The 14,800-nt window shown below is 47.6% G+C and overlaps 1 protein-coding gene across 1 annotated transcript in view; it reads left to right on the top strand.

The window, feature by feature from the left end:
* The first annotated feature begins 1,236 nt into the window (after nucleotides 1-1,236).
* Nucleotides 1,237-14,800, top strand: part of LOC306982566 (paxillin-like) — a 62,428-nt gene continuing 48,864 nt past the window's right edge. The window contains exon 1 of the mRNA XM_079582539.1: nucleotides 1,237-1,517. Coding sequence (XP_079438665.1) covers nucleotides 1,505-1,517 — 13 coding nt within the window. The 5' untranslated portion in view covers nucleotides 1,237-1,504. The remainder of the gene's footprint in view (nucleotides 1,518-14,800) is intronic.

The following is a 14,800-nucleotide window of genomic DNA, read 5'->3' as shown; positions in this document are numbered from 1 at the left end:
ACTCAACAGAAAAGTAACTCGTACTCAATAATAAAGTAACAAGTACTCAATAAAAAAGTAACAAGTACTCAATAAAAAAAATTACAAGTACTCAACAAAAAAGTATCTAAAAGTAACAAGAACAAAAAAGTAACAAGAACTCAATAAAAAGTTACAAGTACTCAACAAAAAAGTAACAAGTACTCAATAAAAAGTAACAAGTACTCAACAAAAAAGTAACAAGAACTCAACAAAAAAGTAACAAGTACTCAACAAAAAAGTAACAAGAACTCAACAAAAAAGGAACAAGTACTCAATAAAAAAGTAACAAGAACTCAACAAAAAAGGAACAAGTACTCAACAAAAAAGTAACAAGTACTCAATAAAAAAGTAACAAGTACTCAACAAAAAAGTAACAAGTACTCAACAAAAAAGTAACAAGTACTCAATAAAAAAGTAACAAGTACTCAACAAAAAAGTATCTAAAAGTAACAAGAACAAAAACGTAACAAGAACTCAACAGAAAAGTAACTCGTACTCAATAATAAAGTAACAAGTACTCAATAAAAAAGTAACAAGTACTCAATAAAAAAAATTACAAGTACTCAACAAAAAAGTATCTAAAAGTAACAAGAACAAAAAAAGTAACAAGAACTCAATAAGAAGTTACAAGTACTCAACAAAAAAGTAACAAGTACTCAATAAAAAGTAACAAGTACTCAACAAAAAAGTAACAAGAACTCAACAAAAAAGTAACAAGAACTCAACAAAAAAGTAACAAGTACTCAATCAAAAAGTAACAAGAACTCAACAAAAAAGTAACAAGAACTCAACAAAAAAGTGAAAAAATAAAGGAAAAAGCTGCAAAAATGTAGTACTCTAGTACTCTACACAAAAGTGACAAAAACTCAAAAAAAGCCATAAAAATTCAACAACAGAGCAACACAAATGGGATGGAAAAAGAAGGTGAAAAAAGTAACTTAGCTTTCAAATGAGGCGCTATAGGCTTTTAGATTTGGGTAAAGCGGTTCAGGCGGGGGTAAGGGGTTGATTTGAGTGCAGCCCAGTGTTTACATTGATCTGTGTGAAGCTCCAGGCCGCGCTTCTATCGCTCCACACTCTCCCCTTTTCTCCCAGATGTAATTACTGCGGCGGAAGTGTCTTCTTCCAGACTCCTCCGGGGCCGAAGCGTTCAATTAACCCGCTCCTCCTCCTCCTCCTCCCCGCGCGCTGCAGTGCCGCCGTGCCCCCGCCGGGCGGCGCTGTCCCCGCGCGCCTGGACCTGGTGATGGGCACTCGGTGGGCTTGGAGGCTGGAGGGGGCCGACACTGGAGCTGCTCTCTCGGCTCCGCGCTCTCGCACAGCCCGCCTGGGAGCCTCGTGGAGCGGCAGGAAACTCCGCGCCTTCAACGGAACCGAGCGGCGGAGAAGAAGAGAGGCGGCAGAGAGCGAAAGATCGGCGGCAGCGCAGTGCACGGTACCGCTCCTGGGTCTGGAACTCTGACTGCAGCATTTCCGGACAGACATGGATGATTTGGGTGAGTAGCGCGTGGCTTCTCTGCGTAAACACGATACACGGAAACCCCGAAATGTCCGAACGGAACCGCGCGGCTCGGTGCGGAGAACGCGGCGGAAAAGCTGGATTTTCAGATTTTGGGGGCAGTGTCTTTGAACGCGCCTCGCCGTGGGACGTAAACACGGGCGCTTTTGGACGTGTTTGTGGTGCAAACCTTTGCGGCGGGGAAGAGAGACGAAGTTGACATTTGTTGTTGGTAAAAATAGCCTGGTCTGGTTTCCTCTGAGCTGCAGCCGGAGCTTCCCCTCGGGTTAAAAAGCCCTGAAAGTCCTTTAGAAAGCAGCAGTGCCAAAAGGAAAGCATTACATGACAAGGAAGATCATTCAAATCAATTCAAACTGGCATTGTTTCTGAATTTATTAGAATATAACGTTATTGCTCGGCTATTTTACTGCTAAAGTTCTTCAAAAATACAAATATTCTGCTCCAAAACGGGTTTGGCTGAAATTTGACACATTTTTCTGCTCAAAAGTTTTCCTTTAAGTCCAGTTTTTGGTGAATATTGACCTGTTCTTCCTCCCTCCGTCTGATGAACTGTTTTTCAAATCTTGAAGAATGAAATGCACAGATTTGTTGCGTTTGTGACACTATTTCAGCCTTAAAGCTGTATAGCCACTAGTTTACCTGAGCGAACTGTCTGCAGCTGCTGCTTTGGGCCTGAGGCGGGGCACCGTTAACCCTCTGCTTGTTGTGCCTTTGGTCGCTGCTGGTCGTGGGGTAGATTCCCCTTAACGTAGGTCTGAGCTTTCTGAAATCGAGCACAGTCCAAAACATGTTCAAAGACCGATAAAGAGAGGAGGAAACCGAGTGTAAAGCTGAAGCGTCTCAGGTGATGGCGGTGTTTGTAGTGAGAGGAAGTGCAGTTAAAGCAGGTCCACGCTCTGAATAAAGTGCCCAATGATTATGCAGCCATGTTCCCTCATTAAAATGTCACAAATTGCGCTCCTGAAATCAAAAAAACGTTCCGACTGGACACAGAACATCAGACGTTTTGTTGCCAATAGCCAACAGGGTCATAAGAAGTGTGTTGACTCAAAGTAACTGTCTAAAATCAGGAATCCATGGTGTACTAGTGCGGTCATTCTCAGCTTTATCTGACCTGAAGTGTCCAGAAGTACTGAACACCTTGTTCAGCGCTGAGAAACATCGCCAACATGAGAAAAAAGGAAATCTCAACTACTATTGAGCAAGACAAATAAGCTGAAATGTTTAGACTGGCTCAGGCATGACCTAAAGACAGAGTTTTCAAAGGTTTTATGAATGGACTCGTGAGATCAGAGTGACTCTAGTCTGGGTGGACTGACAAGATCATAGTGAGTCTGGATGGTGAGATCAGAGTGACTCTGGATGGTGAGATCAGAGTGACTCTGATGGACTGGTGAGATCAGAGTGACTCTGGATGGTGAGATCAGAGTGACTCTGATGGACTGGTGAGATCAGAGTGACTGATGGACTGGTGAGATCAGAGTGACTCTGGATGGACTGATGAGATCAGAGTGACTCTGAGGGACTGGTGAGATCAGAGTGACTCTGATGGACTGGTGAGATCAGAGTGACTCTGAGGGACTGGTGAGATCAGAGTGACTCTGATGGACTGGTGAGATCAGAGTGACTCTGAGGGACTGGTGAGATCAGAGTGACTCTGATGGACTGGTGAGATCAGAGTGACTCTGATGGACTGGTGAGATCAGAGTGACTCTGATGGACTGGTGAGATCAGAGTGACTCTGATGGACTGGTGAGATCAGAGTGACCCTGATGGACTGGTGAGATCAGAGTGACTCTGGATGGTGAGATCAGAGTGACTCTGATGGACTGGTGAGATCAGAGTGACTGATGGACTGGTGAGATCAGAGTGACTCTGGATGGACTGATGAGATCAGAGTGACTCTGATGGACTGGTGAGATCAGAGTGACCCTGATGGACTGGTGAGATCAGAGTGACTCTGAGGGACTGGTGAGATCAGAGTGACTCTGATGGACTGGTGAGATCAGAGTGACTCTGAGGGACTGGTGAGATCAGAGTGACTCTGGATGGTGAGATCAGAGTGACTCTGGATGGACTGGTGAGATCAGAGTGACTGATGGACTGATGAGATCAGAGTGACTCTGAGGGACTGGTGAGATCAGAGTGACTCTGATGGACTGGTGAGATCAGAGTGACTCTGATGGACTGATGAGATCAGAGTGACTCTGAGGGACTGGTGAGATCAGAGTGACTCTGATGGACTGGTGAGATCAGAGTGACTCTGATGGACTGGTGAGATCAGAGTGACTCTGATGGACTGGTGAGATCAGAGTGACCCTGATGGACTGGTGAGATCAGAGTGACTGATGGACTGGTGAGATCAGAGTGACCCTGATGGACTGGTGAGATCATAGTGACTCTGGATGGTGAGATCAGAGTGACTCTAGTCTGGGTGGACTGACAAGATCATAGTGAGTCTGGATGGTGAGATCAGAGTGACTCTGGATGGTGAGATCAGAGTGACTCTGATGGACTGATGAGATCAGAGTGACTCTGATGGACTGATGAGATCAGAGTGACCCTGATGGACTGGTGAGATCAGAGTGACTCTGATGGACTGGTGAGATCAGAGTGACTCTGGATGGTGAGATCAGAGTGACTCTGATGGACTGGTGAGATCAGAGTGACCCTGATGGACTGGTGAGATCAGAGTGACTCTGAGGGACTGGTGAGATCAGAGTGACTCTGAGGGACTGGTGAGATCAGAGTGACCCTGATGGACTGGTGAGATCAGAGTGACTCTGAGGGACTGGTGAGATCAGAGTGACTCTGATGGACTGGTGAGATCAGAGTGACTCTGAGGGACTGGTGAGATCAGAGTGACTCTGATGGACTGGTGAGATCAGAGTGACTCTGAGGGACTGGTGAGATCAGAGTGACTCTGATGGACTGGTGAGATCAGAGTGACTCTGATGGACTGGTGAGATCAGAGTGACTCTGATGGACTGGTGAGATCAGAGTGACTCTGATGGACTGGTGAGATCAGAGTGACTCTGATGGACTGATGAGATCAGAGTGACTCTGAGGGACTGGTGAGATCAGAGTGACTCTGAGGGACTGGTGAGATCAGAGTGACTCTGAGGGACTGGTGAGATCATAGTGACTCTGGATGGTGAGATCAGAGTGACTCTGATGGACTGGTGAGATCAGAGTGACTCTGAGGGACTGGTGAGATCAGAGTGACTCTGATGGACTGGTGAGATCAGAGTGACTCTGATGGACTGGTGAGATCAGAGTGACTCTGATGGACTGGTGAGATCAGAGTGACCCTGATGGACTGGTGAGATCAGAGTGACTGATGGACTGGTGAGATCATAGTGACTCTGGATGGTGAGATCAGAGTGACTCTGATGGACTGGTGAGATCAGAGTGACTCTGAGGGACTGGTGAGATCAGAGTGACCCTGATGGACTGGTGAGATCAGAGTGACTGATGGACTGGTGAGATCAGAGTGACTCTGAGGGACTGGTGAGATCAGAGTGACTCTGAGGGACTGGTGAGATCAGAGTGACTCTGATGGACTGGTGAGATCAGAGTGACTCTGATGGACTGGTGAGATCAGAGTGACTGATGGACTGGTGAGATCAGAGTGACTGATGGACTGGTGAGATCAGAGTGACTGATGGACTGGTGAGATCAGAGTGACCCTGATGGACTGGTGAGATCAGAGTGACTGATGGACTGGTGAGATCATAGTGACTCTGGATGGTGAGATCAGAGTGACTCTGATGGACTGGTGAGATCAGAGTGACTCTGATGGACTGGTGAGATCAGAGTGACTCTGGATGGTGAGATCAGAGTGACTCTGATGGACTGGTGAGATCAGAGTGACTCTGATGGACTGGTGAGATCAGAGTGACTCTGAGGGACTGGTGAGATCAGAGTGACTCTGATGGACTGGTGAGATCAGAGTGACTCTGATGGACTGGTGAGATCAGAGTGACTCTGATGGACTGGTGAGATCAGAGTGACTCTGGATGGTGAGATCAGAGTGACTCTGAGGGACTGGTGAGATCATAGTGACTCTGGATGGTGAGATCAGAGTGACTCTGATGGACTGGTGAGATCAGAGTGACTCTGATGGACTGGTGAGATCAGAGTGACTCTGATGGACTGGTGAGATCAGAGTGACTGATGGACTGGTGAGATCAGAGTGACCCTGATGGACTGGTGAGATCAGAGTGACTGATGGACTGGTGAGATCAGAGTGACTGATGGACTGGTGAGATCAGAGTGACTGATGGACTGGTGAGATCAGAGTGACTCTGATGGACTGATGAGATCAGAGTGACTGATGGACTGGTGAGATCAGAGTGACTGATGGACTGGTGAGATCAGAGTGACTGATGGACTGGTGAGATCAGAGTGACTGATGGACTGGTGAGATCAGAGTGACTCTGATGGACTGGTGAGATCAGAGTGACTGATGGACTGGTGAGATCAGAGTGACTGATGGACTGGTGAGATCAGAGTGACTGATGGACTGGTGAGATCAGAGTGACTGATGGACTGGTGAGATCAGAGTGACTGATGGACTGGTGAGATCAGAGTGACTCTGATGGACTGGTGAGATCAGAGTGACCCTGATGGACTGGTGAGATCAGAGTGACTGATGGACTGGTGAGATCAGAGTGACTCTGATGGACTGATGAGATCAGAGTGACTCTGAGGGACTGGTGAGATCATAGTGACTCTGGATGGTGAGATCAGAGTGACTCTGGATGGTGAGATCAGAGTGACTCTGAGGGACTGGTGAGATCAGAGTGACTCTGGATGGTGAGATCAGAGTGACTCTGAGGGACTGGTGAGATCAGAGTGACTCTGGATGGTGAGATCAGAGTGACTCTGAGGGACTGGTGAGATCAGAGTGACTCTGGATGGTGAGATCAGAGTGACTCTGAGGGACTGGTGAGATCAGAGTGACTCTGGATGGTGAGATCAGAGTGACTCTGAGGGACTGGTGAGATCATAGTGACTCTGGATGGTGAGATCAGAGTGACTCTGATGGACTGGTGAGATCAGAGTGACTCTGGATGGTGAGATCAGAGTGACTGAGGGACTAATGAGATCCGAGGGACTCTGGATGGACTGGTGAGATCAGAGTGACTGATGAATGGGCTCATGGCTGGAGCAGTGATGGACATAAAGCTCTACTCTGACTTTGTGACTAGCGATAAAGGAGGAGTGGCTCTGGATGGGCAGGTATCATTAAAGATGAGTAGGTTGGACCATCTGAAGTTGATTGTGGAATTGAAACATGATTCCCAAACCTGTCAGTTCTTAGATGAAGCTCCTTCAAGTCGTGTTACAGGACAAAGTCCATCCTGAGTCACGCTGAACTTATAAGTCCATAAAACCTTTGAAAACTCTGTCTTTCGGTCTTTCCAGACCCAGTCTAAACATTTCAGCTTATGTGTCTTGATCATAGATGTAACATAATACGATGAGTGGGTCCCGTTCAGCCTCATTCATGGCACATAATGGTCCCGAATTCTCTGTGAAACTTACATGGCTGCCTGTTCCTTAAAAGAGATTAGAGTGACTCTTTACCATGGGCACAAAGGTGGGGCAGGCGCAGCCTCCACAGAGCTCCAGAGCTTGATTGACAGGCTCTGGAGCCAGTCAATGCACTGAAAATGTCTCCGCTATTTCGGGCTGATATACAAAAACCAGCGTGGTTACAAATATTTCACCGACCCCAGCGTTGTCACATGGGTCATAGCGACTTTTAGAAAAAACAAAACTTTTTGGAGCCAGGCTTTTGAGCCGCTCTTGGGAGGTTTGACGTCCCATTAGAATCCTGTCTACCAAGTGTCTTTTGGAGTTGCCCCTGGCCACAAGGGGGGGGTGTTACAGCAATGTCAACTCGAGACAGGAAACACTCACAATAGAAGATGTTATTGAAGACCTTAAGATGCCACAAAAACTCTAAAGCTCAAAATGACCGTTAAGCTTTGTTAGAAAAGTACTTTATCTTAAAATAACCCACAGTGACCATGACATACAATGAGACACAACTGACTTTGGGTAAAACATGATTACATTAGAAAAATTAGGGAAAAAAATGCAAATAAATGTACAGACGATAAATACTGAGCCCAAAAATGTATAGTTTATCAGTAAAATATTGAACAAGATCAGAGTGACTCTGATGGACTGGTGAGATCAGAGTGACCCTGATGGACTGGTGAGATCAGAGTGACTGATGGACTGGTGAGATCAGAGTGACCCTGATGGACTGGTGAGATCAGAGTGACTGATGGACTGGTGAGATCATAGTGACTCTGGATGGTGAGATCAGAGTGACTCTGATGGACTGGTGAGATCAGAGTGACTCTGAGGGACTGGTGAGATCAGAGTGACCCTGATGGACTGGTGAGATCAGAGTGACTGATGGACTGGTGAGATCAGAGTGACTCTGAGGGACTGGTGAGATCAGAGTGACTCTGAGGGACTGGTGAGATCAGAGTGACTCTGATGGACTGGTGAGATCAGAGTGACTGATGGACTGGTGAGATCAGAGTGACTCTGATGGACTGGTGAGATCAGAGTGACTGATGGACTGGTGAGATCAGAGTGACTGATGGACTGGTGAGATCAGAGTGACTGATGGACTGGTGAGATCAGAGTGACCCTGATGGACTGGTGAGATCAGAGTGACTGATGGACTGGTGAGATCATAGTGACTCTGGATGGTGAGATCAGAGTGACTCTGATGGACTGGTGAGATCAGAGTGACTCTGATGGACTGGTGAGATCATAGTGACTCTGGATGGTGAGATCAGAGTGACTCTGAGGGACTGGTGAGATCAGAGTGACTCTGATGGACTGGTGAGATCAGAGTGACTCTGGATGGTGAGATCAGAGTGACTCTGATGGACTGGTGAGATCAGAGTGACTCTGATGGACTGGTGAGATCAGAGTGACTCTGAGGGACTGGTGAGATCAGAGTGACTCTGATGGACTGGTGAGATCAGAGTGACTCTGATGGACTGGTGAGATCAGAGTGACTCTGATGGACTGGTGAGATCAGAGTGACTCTGGATGGTGAGATCAGAGTGACTCTGAGGGACTGGTGAGATCATAGTGACTCTGGATGGTGAGATCAGAGTGACTCTGATGGACTGGTGAGATCAGAGTGACTCTGATGGACTGGTGAGATCAGAGTGACTCTGGATGGTGAGATCAGAGTGACTCTGATGGACTGGTGAGATCAGAGTGACTGATGGACTGGTGAGATCAGAGTGACCCTGATGGACTGGTGAGATCAGAGTGACTGATGGACTGGTGAGATCAGAGTGACTGATGGACTGGTGAGATCAGAGTGACTGATGGACTGGTGAGATCAGAGTGACTCTGATGGACTGATGAGATCAGAGTGACTGATGGACTGGTGAGATCAGAGTGACTGATGGACTGGTGAGATCAGAGTGACTGATGGACTGGTGAGATCAGAGTGACTCTGATGGACTGGTGAGATCAGAGTGACCCTGATGGACTTGTGAGATCAGAGTGACTCTGATGGACTGATGAGATCAGAGTGACTCTGAGGGACTGGTGAGATCATAGTGACTCTGGATGGTGAGATCAGAGTGACTCTGAGGGACTGGTGAGATCAGAGTGACTCTGGATGGTGAGATCAGAGTGACTCTGAGGGACTGGTGAGATCAGAGTGACTCTGGATGGTGAGATCAGAGTGACTCTGAGGGACTGGTGAGATCAGAGTGACTCTGGATGGTGAGATCAGAGTGACTCTGAGGGACTGGTGAGATCAGAGTGACTCTGGATGGTGAGATCAGAGTGACTCTGAGGGACTGGTGAGATCATAGTGACTCTGGATGGTGAGATCAGAGTGACTCTGATGGACTGGTGAGATCAGAGTGACTCTGGATGGTGAGATCAGAGTGACTGAGGGACTAATGAGATCCGAGGGACTCTGGATGGACTGGTGAGATCAGAGTGACTGATGAATGGGCTCATGGCTGGAGCAGTGATGGACATAAAGCTCTACTCTGACTTTGTGACTAGCGATAAAGGAGGAGTGGCTCTGGATGGGCAGGTATCATTAAAGATGAGTAGGTTGGACCATCTGAAGTTGATTGTGGAATTGAAACATGATTCCCAAACCTGTCAGTTCTTAGATGAAGCTCCTTCAAGTCGTGTTACAGGACAAAGTCCATCCTGAGTCACCCTGAACTTATAAGTCCATAAAACCTTTGAAAACTCTGTCTTTCGGTCTTTCCAGACCCAGTCTAAACATTTCAGCTTATGTGTCTTGATCATAGATGTAACATAATACGATGAGTGGGTCCCGTTCAGCCTCATTCATGGCACATAATGGTCCCGAATTCTCTGTGAAACTTACATGGCTGCCTGTTCCTTAAAAGAGATTAGAGTGACTCTTTACCATGGGCACAAAGGTGGGGCAGGCGCAGCCTCCACAGAGCTCCAGAGCTTGATTGACAGGCTCTGGAGCCAGTCAATGCACTGAAAATGTCTCCGCTATTTCGGGCTGATATACAAAAACCAGCGTGGTTACAAATATTTCACCGACCCCAGCGTTGTCACATGGGTCATAGCGACTTTTAGAAAAAACAAAACTTTTTGGAGCCAGGCTTTTGAGCCGCTCTTGGGAGGTTTGACGTCCCATTAGAATCCTGTCTACCAAGTGTCTTTTGGAGTTGCCCCTGGCCACAAGGGGGGGGTGTTACAGCAATGTCAACTCGAGACAGGAAACACTCACAATAGAAGATGTTATTGAAGACCTTAAGATGCCACAAAAACTCTAAAGCTCAAAATGACCGTTAAGCTTTGTTAGAAAAGTACTTCATCTTAAAATAACCCACAGTGACCATGACATACAATGAGACACAACTGACTTTGGGTAAAACATGATTACATTAGAAAAATTAGGGAAAAAAATGCAAATAAATGTACAGACGATAAATACTGAGCCCAAAAATGTATAGTTTATCAGTAAAATATTGAACAATAGGTTGATATAGAGTTATTGTGATACACCAGTGATATATGAATATTACAAACATTGCAAAGTCTGCCATGCGAATGACACTAACTTACAGTAATTCAACAGGAAGTTACATTTCCCTTTTGGCGCCTAAACAGTCCTGTAACATGTACGCTCACTAAACTGTATTGTTTACAGCAGGAGCTCCTGTACTTTTCAGGTCGGGCTCCCAAAGCACCAATGCAAAAATTGGGAAATGTAATTTGATCCAAGGGTTACAAATGAAATGGGCGGAAAATTCACTATACATTTCCCGGAAACTTTTCAAGGAAACTTTAGCTTGGAAATTGTTGAGACATTTAGTCAACTATTAGCTCCCCATTGTTTCTGTTTTTAACCGTTAAACATGTATTTGAGTCACACACCACCTGGTCCGAGAAAAGGGAGGCCATATACGTTTGTTTCCTCAGCCTAAGTTGTCGTGGGCAGCTGTGAGTCTGACACAGCTGCATTAAAGGTGCATTATGCAACTTTTTGTGTGGAACAAAACGTTTATATTTGTGTGTATTTGACCTTGTAGTGAGTGACCCAGTAGCTTTATGAGTGGTCCGCATGGCACCTTTACTTTCTCTACAACGCTCCAGGATCAGTTGCATTCAGTGTTAATTTCGTCGACTAAAATATTTAGTCTTAATTTTAGTCAAAGTGATCTTTTTGACGACTAAAATTGGACTAAAACTAAATTAAAAGTTTCTCATGAGACTAAAACTGTGACTAAAATGTCCAGATATTTTAGTCGACTAAAATAAGACTCTTCAACTCCCACCTCCGGAAGAGCTTCACCCAGATTCCGGGGGAGGCGGGGGACATGGAGTCAGAGTGGACTCTGTTCTCCTCCTCCATTGTCGATGCGGCTGCTCGTAGTTGTGGCCGTAAGGTCTCTGGTGCCTGTCGCGGCGGCAATCCCCGAACCCGGTGGTGGCGCCCGGAAGCAAGGGATGCCGTCAAGCTGAAGAAGGAGTCCTACCTGGCCTTGTTGGCTTGTGGGACTCCTGAGGCAGCTGAGAGGTACCGGCAGGCCAAGCGTGCTGCGGCTCGTGCGGTTGCGGAGGCAAAAACTCGGGTCTGGGAGGAGTTCGGGGAGGCCATGGAGGAAGACTATCGGTCGGCCTCGAAGAGATTCTGGCAAACCATCCGGCGCCTCAGGAGGGGGAAGCAGTGCTTCACCAACACTGTGTACAGTGCGGGTGGGGGGCTGCTGACCTCGACTGGGGATGTCGTCGGGCGGTGGAAGGAGTACTTCGAGGACCTCCTCAATCCCGTCGTCACGTCTTCCAATGAGGAAGCAGAGGCTGAGGACTCGGGGGTGGGCTCGCCCATCACCGGGGCTGAAGTCACCAAGGTGGTGAGAAAGCTCCTTGGTGGCAAGGCTCCGGGGGTGGATGAGATTCGCCCTGAGTACCTTAAGTCTCTGGATGTTGTAGGACTGTCTTGGCTGACACGTCTCTGCAACATCGCGTGGCGGTCGGGGACAGTGCCTCTGGATTGGCAGACCGGGGTGGTGGTCCCTCTCTTTAAAAAGGGGGATCGGAGGGTGTGTTCCAATTACAGAGGAATCACCCTCCTTAGCCTCCCCGGTAAGGTCTATTCCGGGGTGCTGGAGAGGAGGATCCGGCCGATAGTTGAACCTCGGATCCAGGAGGAACAATGCGGTTTTCGTCCTGGTCGTGGCACACTGGACCAACTCTATACCCTTCATCGGGTACTCGAGGGTTCGTGGGAGTTCGCCCAACCAGTCCACATGTGTTTTGTGGATCTGGAGAAAGCGTTCGACCGCGTCCCTCGTGGTGCCCTGTGGGGGGTGCTCCGGGAGTATGGGGTCCGGGGCCCTCTGCTAAGGGCTGTCCGTTCCCTGTATGACCGCAGCAGGAGCTTGGTTCGCATTGCCGGCAGTAAGTCAGACCTGTTCCCGGTGCGTGTTGGTCTCCGCCAGGGCTGCCCTTTGTCACCGGTTCTGTTCATTACTTTTATGGACAGAATTTCTAGGCGCAGCCAGGGGCCGGAGGGTGTCCGGTTTGGGAGCCTCAGAGTCTCATCTCTGCTGTTTGCGGACGATGTTGTTCTGATGGCTTCAACGAACCAGGACCTTCAGCACGCACTGGGGCGGTTTGCAGCCGAGTGTGTAGCGGCCGGGATGGGGATCAGCACCTCCAAATCCGAGGCCATGGTTCTCCACCGGAAAAAGGTGGCTTCCCCTCTGCAGGTCGGTGGGGAGTCCTTGCCTCAAGTGGAGGAGTTCAAGTATCTCGGGGTCTTGTTCACGAGTGAGGGACGGATGGAGCGTGAGATCGATAGACGGATCGGTGCGGCGTCAGCAGTGATGCGGTCGCTGTATCGGTCTGTCGTGGTGAAGAGGGAGCTGAGTCGGGGGGCAAAGCTCTCGATTTACCGATCGATCTACGTTCCCACCCTCACCTATGGTCATGAGATTTGGGTAATGACCGAAAGGACAAGATCGCGAATACAAGCGGCCGAAATGAGTTTCCTTCGCAGGGTGGCTGGGCGCACCCTCCGAGATCGGGTGAGGAGCTCAGTTACCCGGGAGGAGCTCAGAGTAGAGTCGCTGCTCCTTCACGTCGAAAGGAGCCAGCTGAGGTGGCTCGGGCATCTGTTTCGGATGCCTCCTGGTCGCCTCCCGCGGGAGGTGTTCCAGGCATGTCCTAGTGGGACAAGGCCTCGTGGAAGGCCCAGGACACGGTGGTGGGACTATGTCTCCGAGCTGGCCTGGTGTCGCCTCGGGGTCCCCCCAGAACAGCTGGAGGAGGTGTGTGTGGATCGGGAAGTTTGGGCATCTCTGCTGAGACTGCTGCCCCCGCGACCCGGCCCCGGATAAAGCGGAAGAAAATGGATGGATGGATGGATGGAATAAAATAAGACTAAATAAAAATGAAAAGGAGAGACTAAAATCATCCAAACTTGTATTGAGCGTCTGAAAGAGCCTCAGATCATGTAAATTCTCTGCCAAAGGATCAGCTCTGAGCTTTGTTCATGTGGAGCAGCTCCGTGAAGCAGAGGAAGAACATTAAATATGATTGTAATGAAGATTATCAATGCAAAGTCGACTCAATTAGTCTTAAAGTCGACTAAATTAACATGCAATTTTAGTCGACTAAAACTAGACTAAAATTGAAAAGATTTTTTCGACTAAATCTCGACTAAAATTAAATTACATTTTAGTCAAAAGACTAAGACTAAAACTAAATTAAAATATGTTGTCAAAATGAACACTGGTTGCATTGTAGGTTCTCTGCTGAGTGGGTCCGTCAGCAGAGAAAACCTTCAGGTTCATGGTCTCCTCCCAGACCAAGGCTCTCCTCCCTGATTGCTCTGTTTAGACGGGCCCAGCTCTAGGAAAAGTCCTGGTGGTTCTGAACCATTTACGAATGATGGAGGTCACTGTGCTCTTCAGGGCCCTCCCTGCCTCAAGTTTTGCCCATTGTGGAAAAGGGGAATTGGTTTGCATATTCATGAGGACCCGTTGCTCTGCGGCCTTTGCCCTTTTTTAGAACCGCAGACATCAACTGTGCTTGCTTTTTGTGGTCACTAAATGTGGTCTACAGCGTCTGCTTAAACTAATGCCACAAACACATTTACATTTCATCATATTTTTATTGGCCATAACATGAAAACATTCACAGGACAGTGTGGAATAAGTAAGTACACCCCCTGAATCTCACTGAACTGCATCAGTTTTGTAAAGAGGAATGGTCCGAGATTCATCCTGATCGTTGTGAGCGTCTGATCTGCAGCTACAGGAAAGCAGTTATTCATAGATAGAGAGAATCATGTTTGGAATATAACTGACCTTGAATGAGCAACACTCTGAAATGAGGCCCTATGTCAAAAATCCTGAAATATCTCTTTAAGCAGTCAAAAAAACGAAAGAAGAAACGAAGAAGCAAAAGAAGGGTCAGTCCCAGAAATGAGAAATTCCGGATGGTGAACTTCCTTTTTCCTCCCACTGTAAATGAGACGTTATTTCTCTGCTGTTTATATGTCGTCACACTGGTCAGACTGAGACTAAGTATCAGTGGGTTCCTTTCATTTGAAATGTGAACAGATCCTTTGTCCCAGCCTGCGTTCTGATTCTGTAGACACGTCTAAAGGTTTTGTTATTTTCGGTCAAACGTCCAAAGCGCCGCGTAGAGCTCAGTGCGTGATCAGGACGTGTAGATCATATTCTTATATTC

The sequence above is a fragment of the Gobius niger genome (genome assembly GCF_951799975.1).
Source record: "Gobius niger genome assembly, chromosome: 24".
NCBI classification, from domain to species: Eukaryota; Metazoa; Chordata; class Actinopteri; order Gobiiformes; family Gobiidae; genus Gobius; species Gobius niger.
This window is presented reverse-complemented; position numbering and strand designations above follow the sequence as displayed.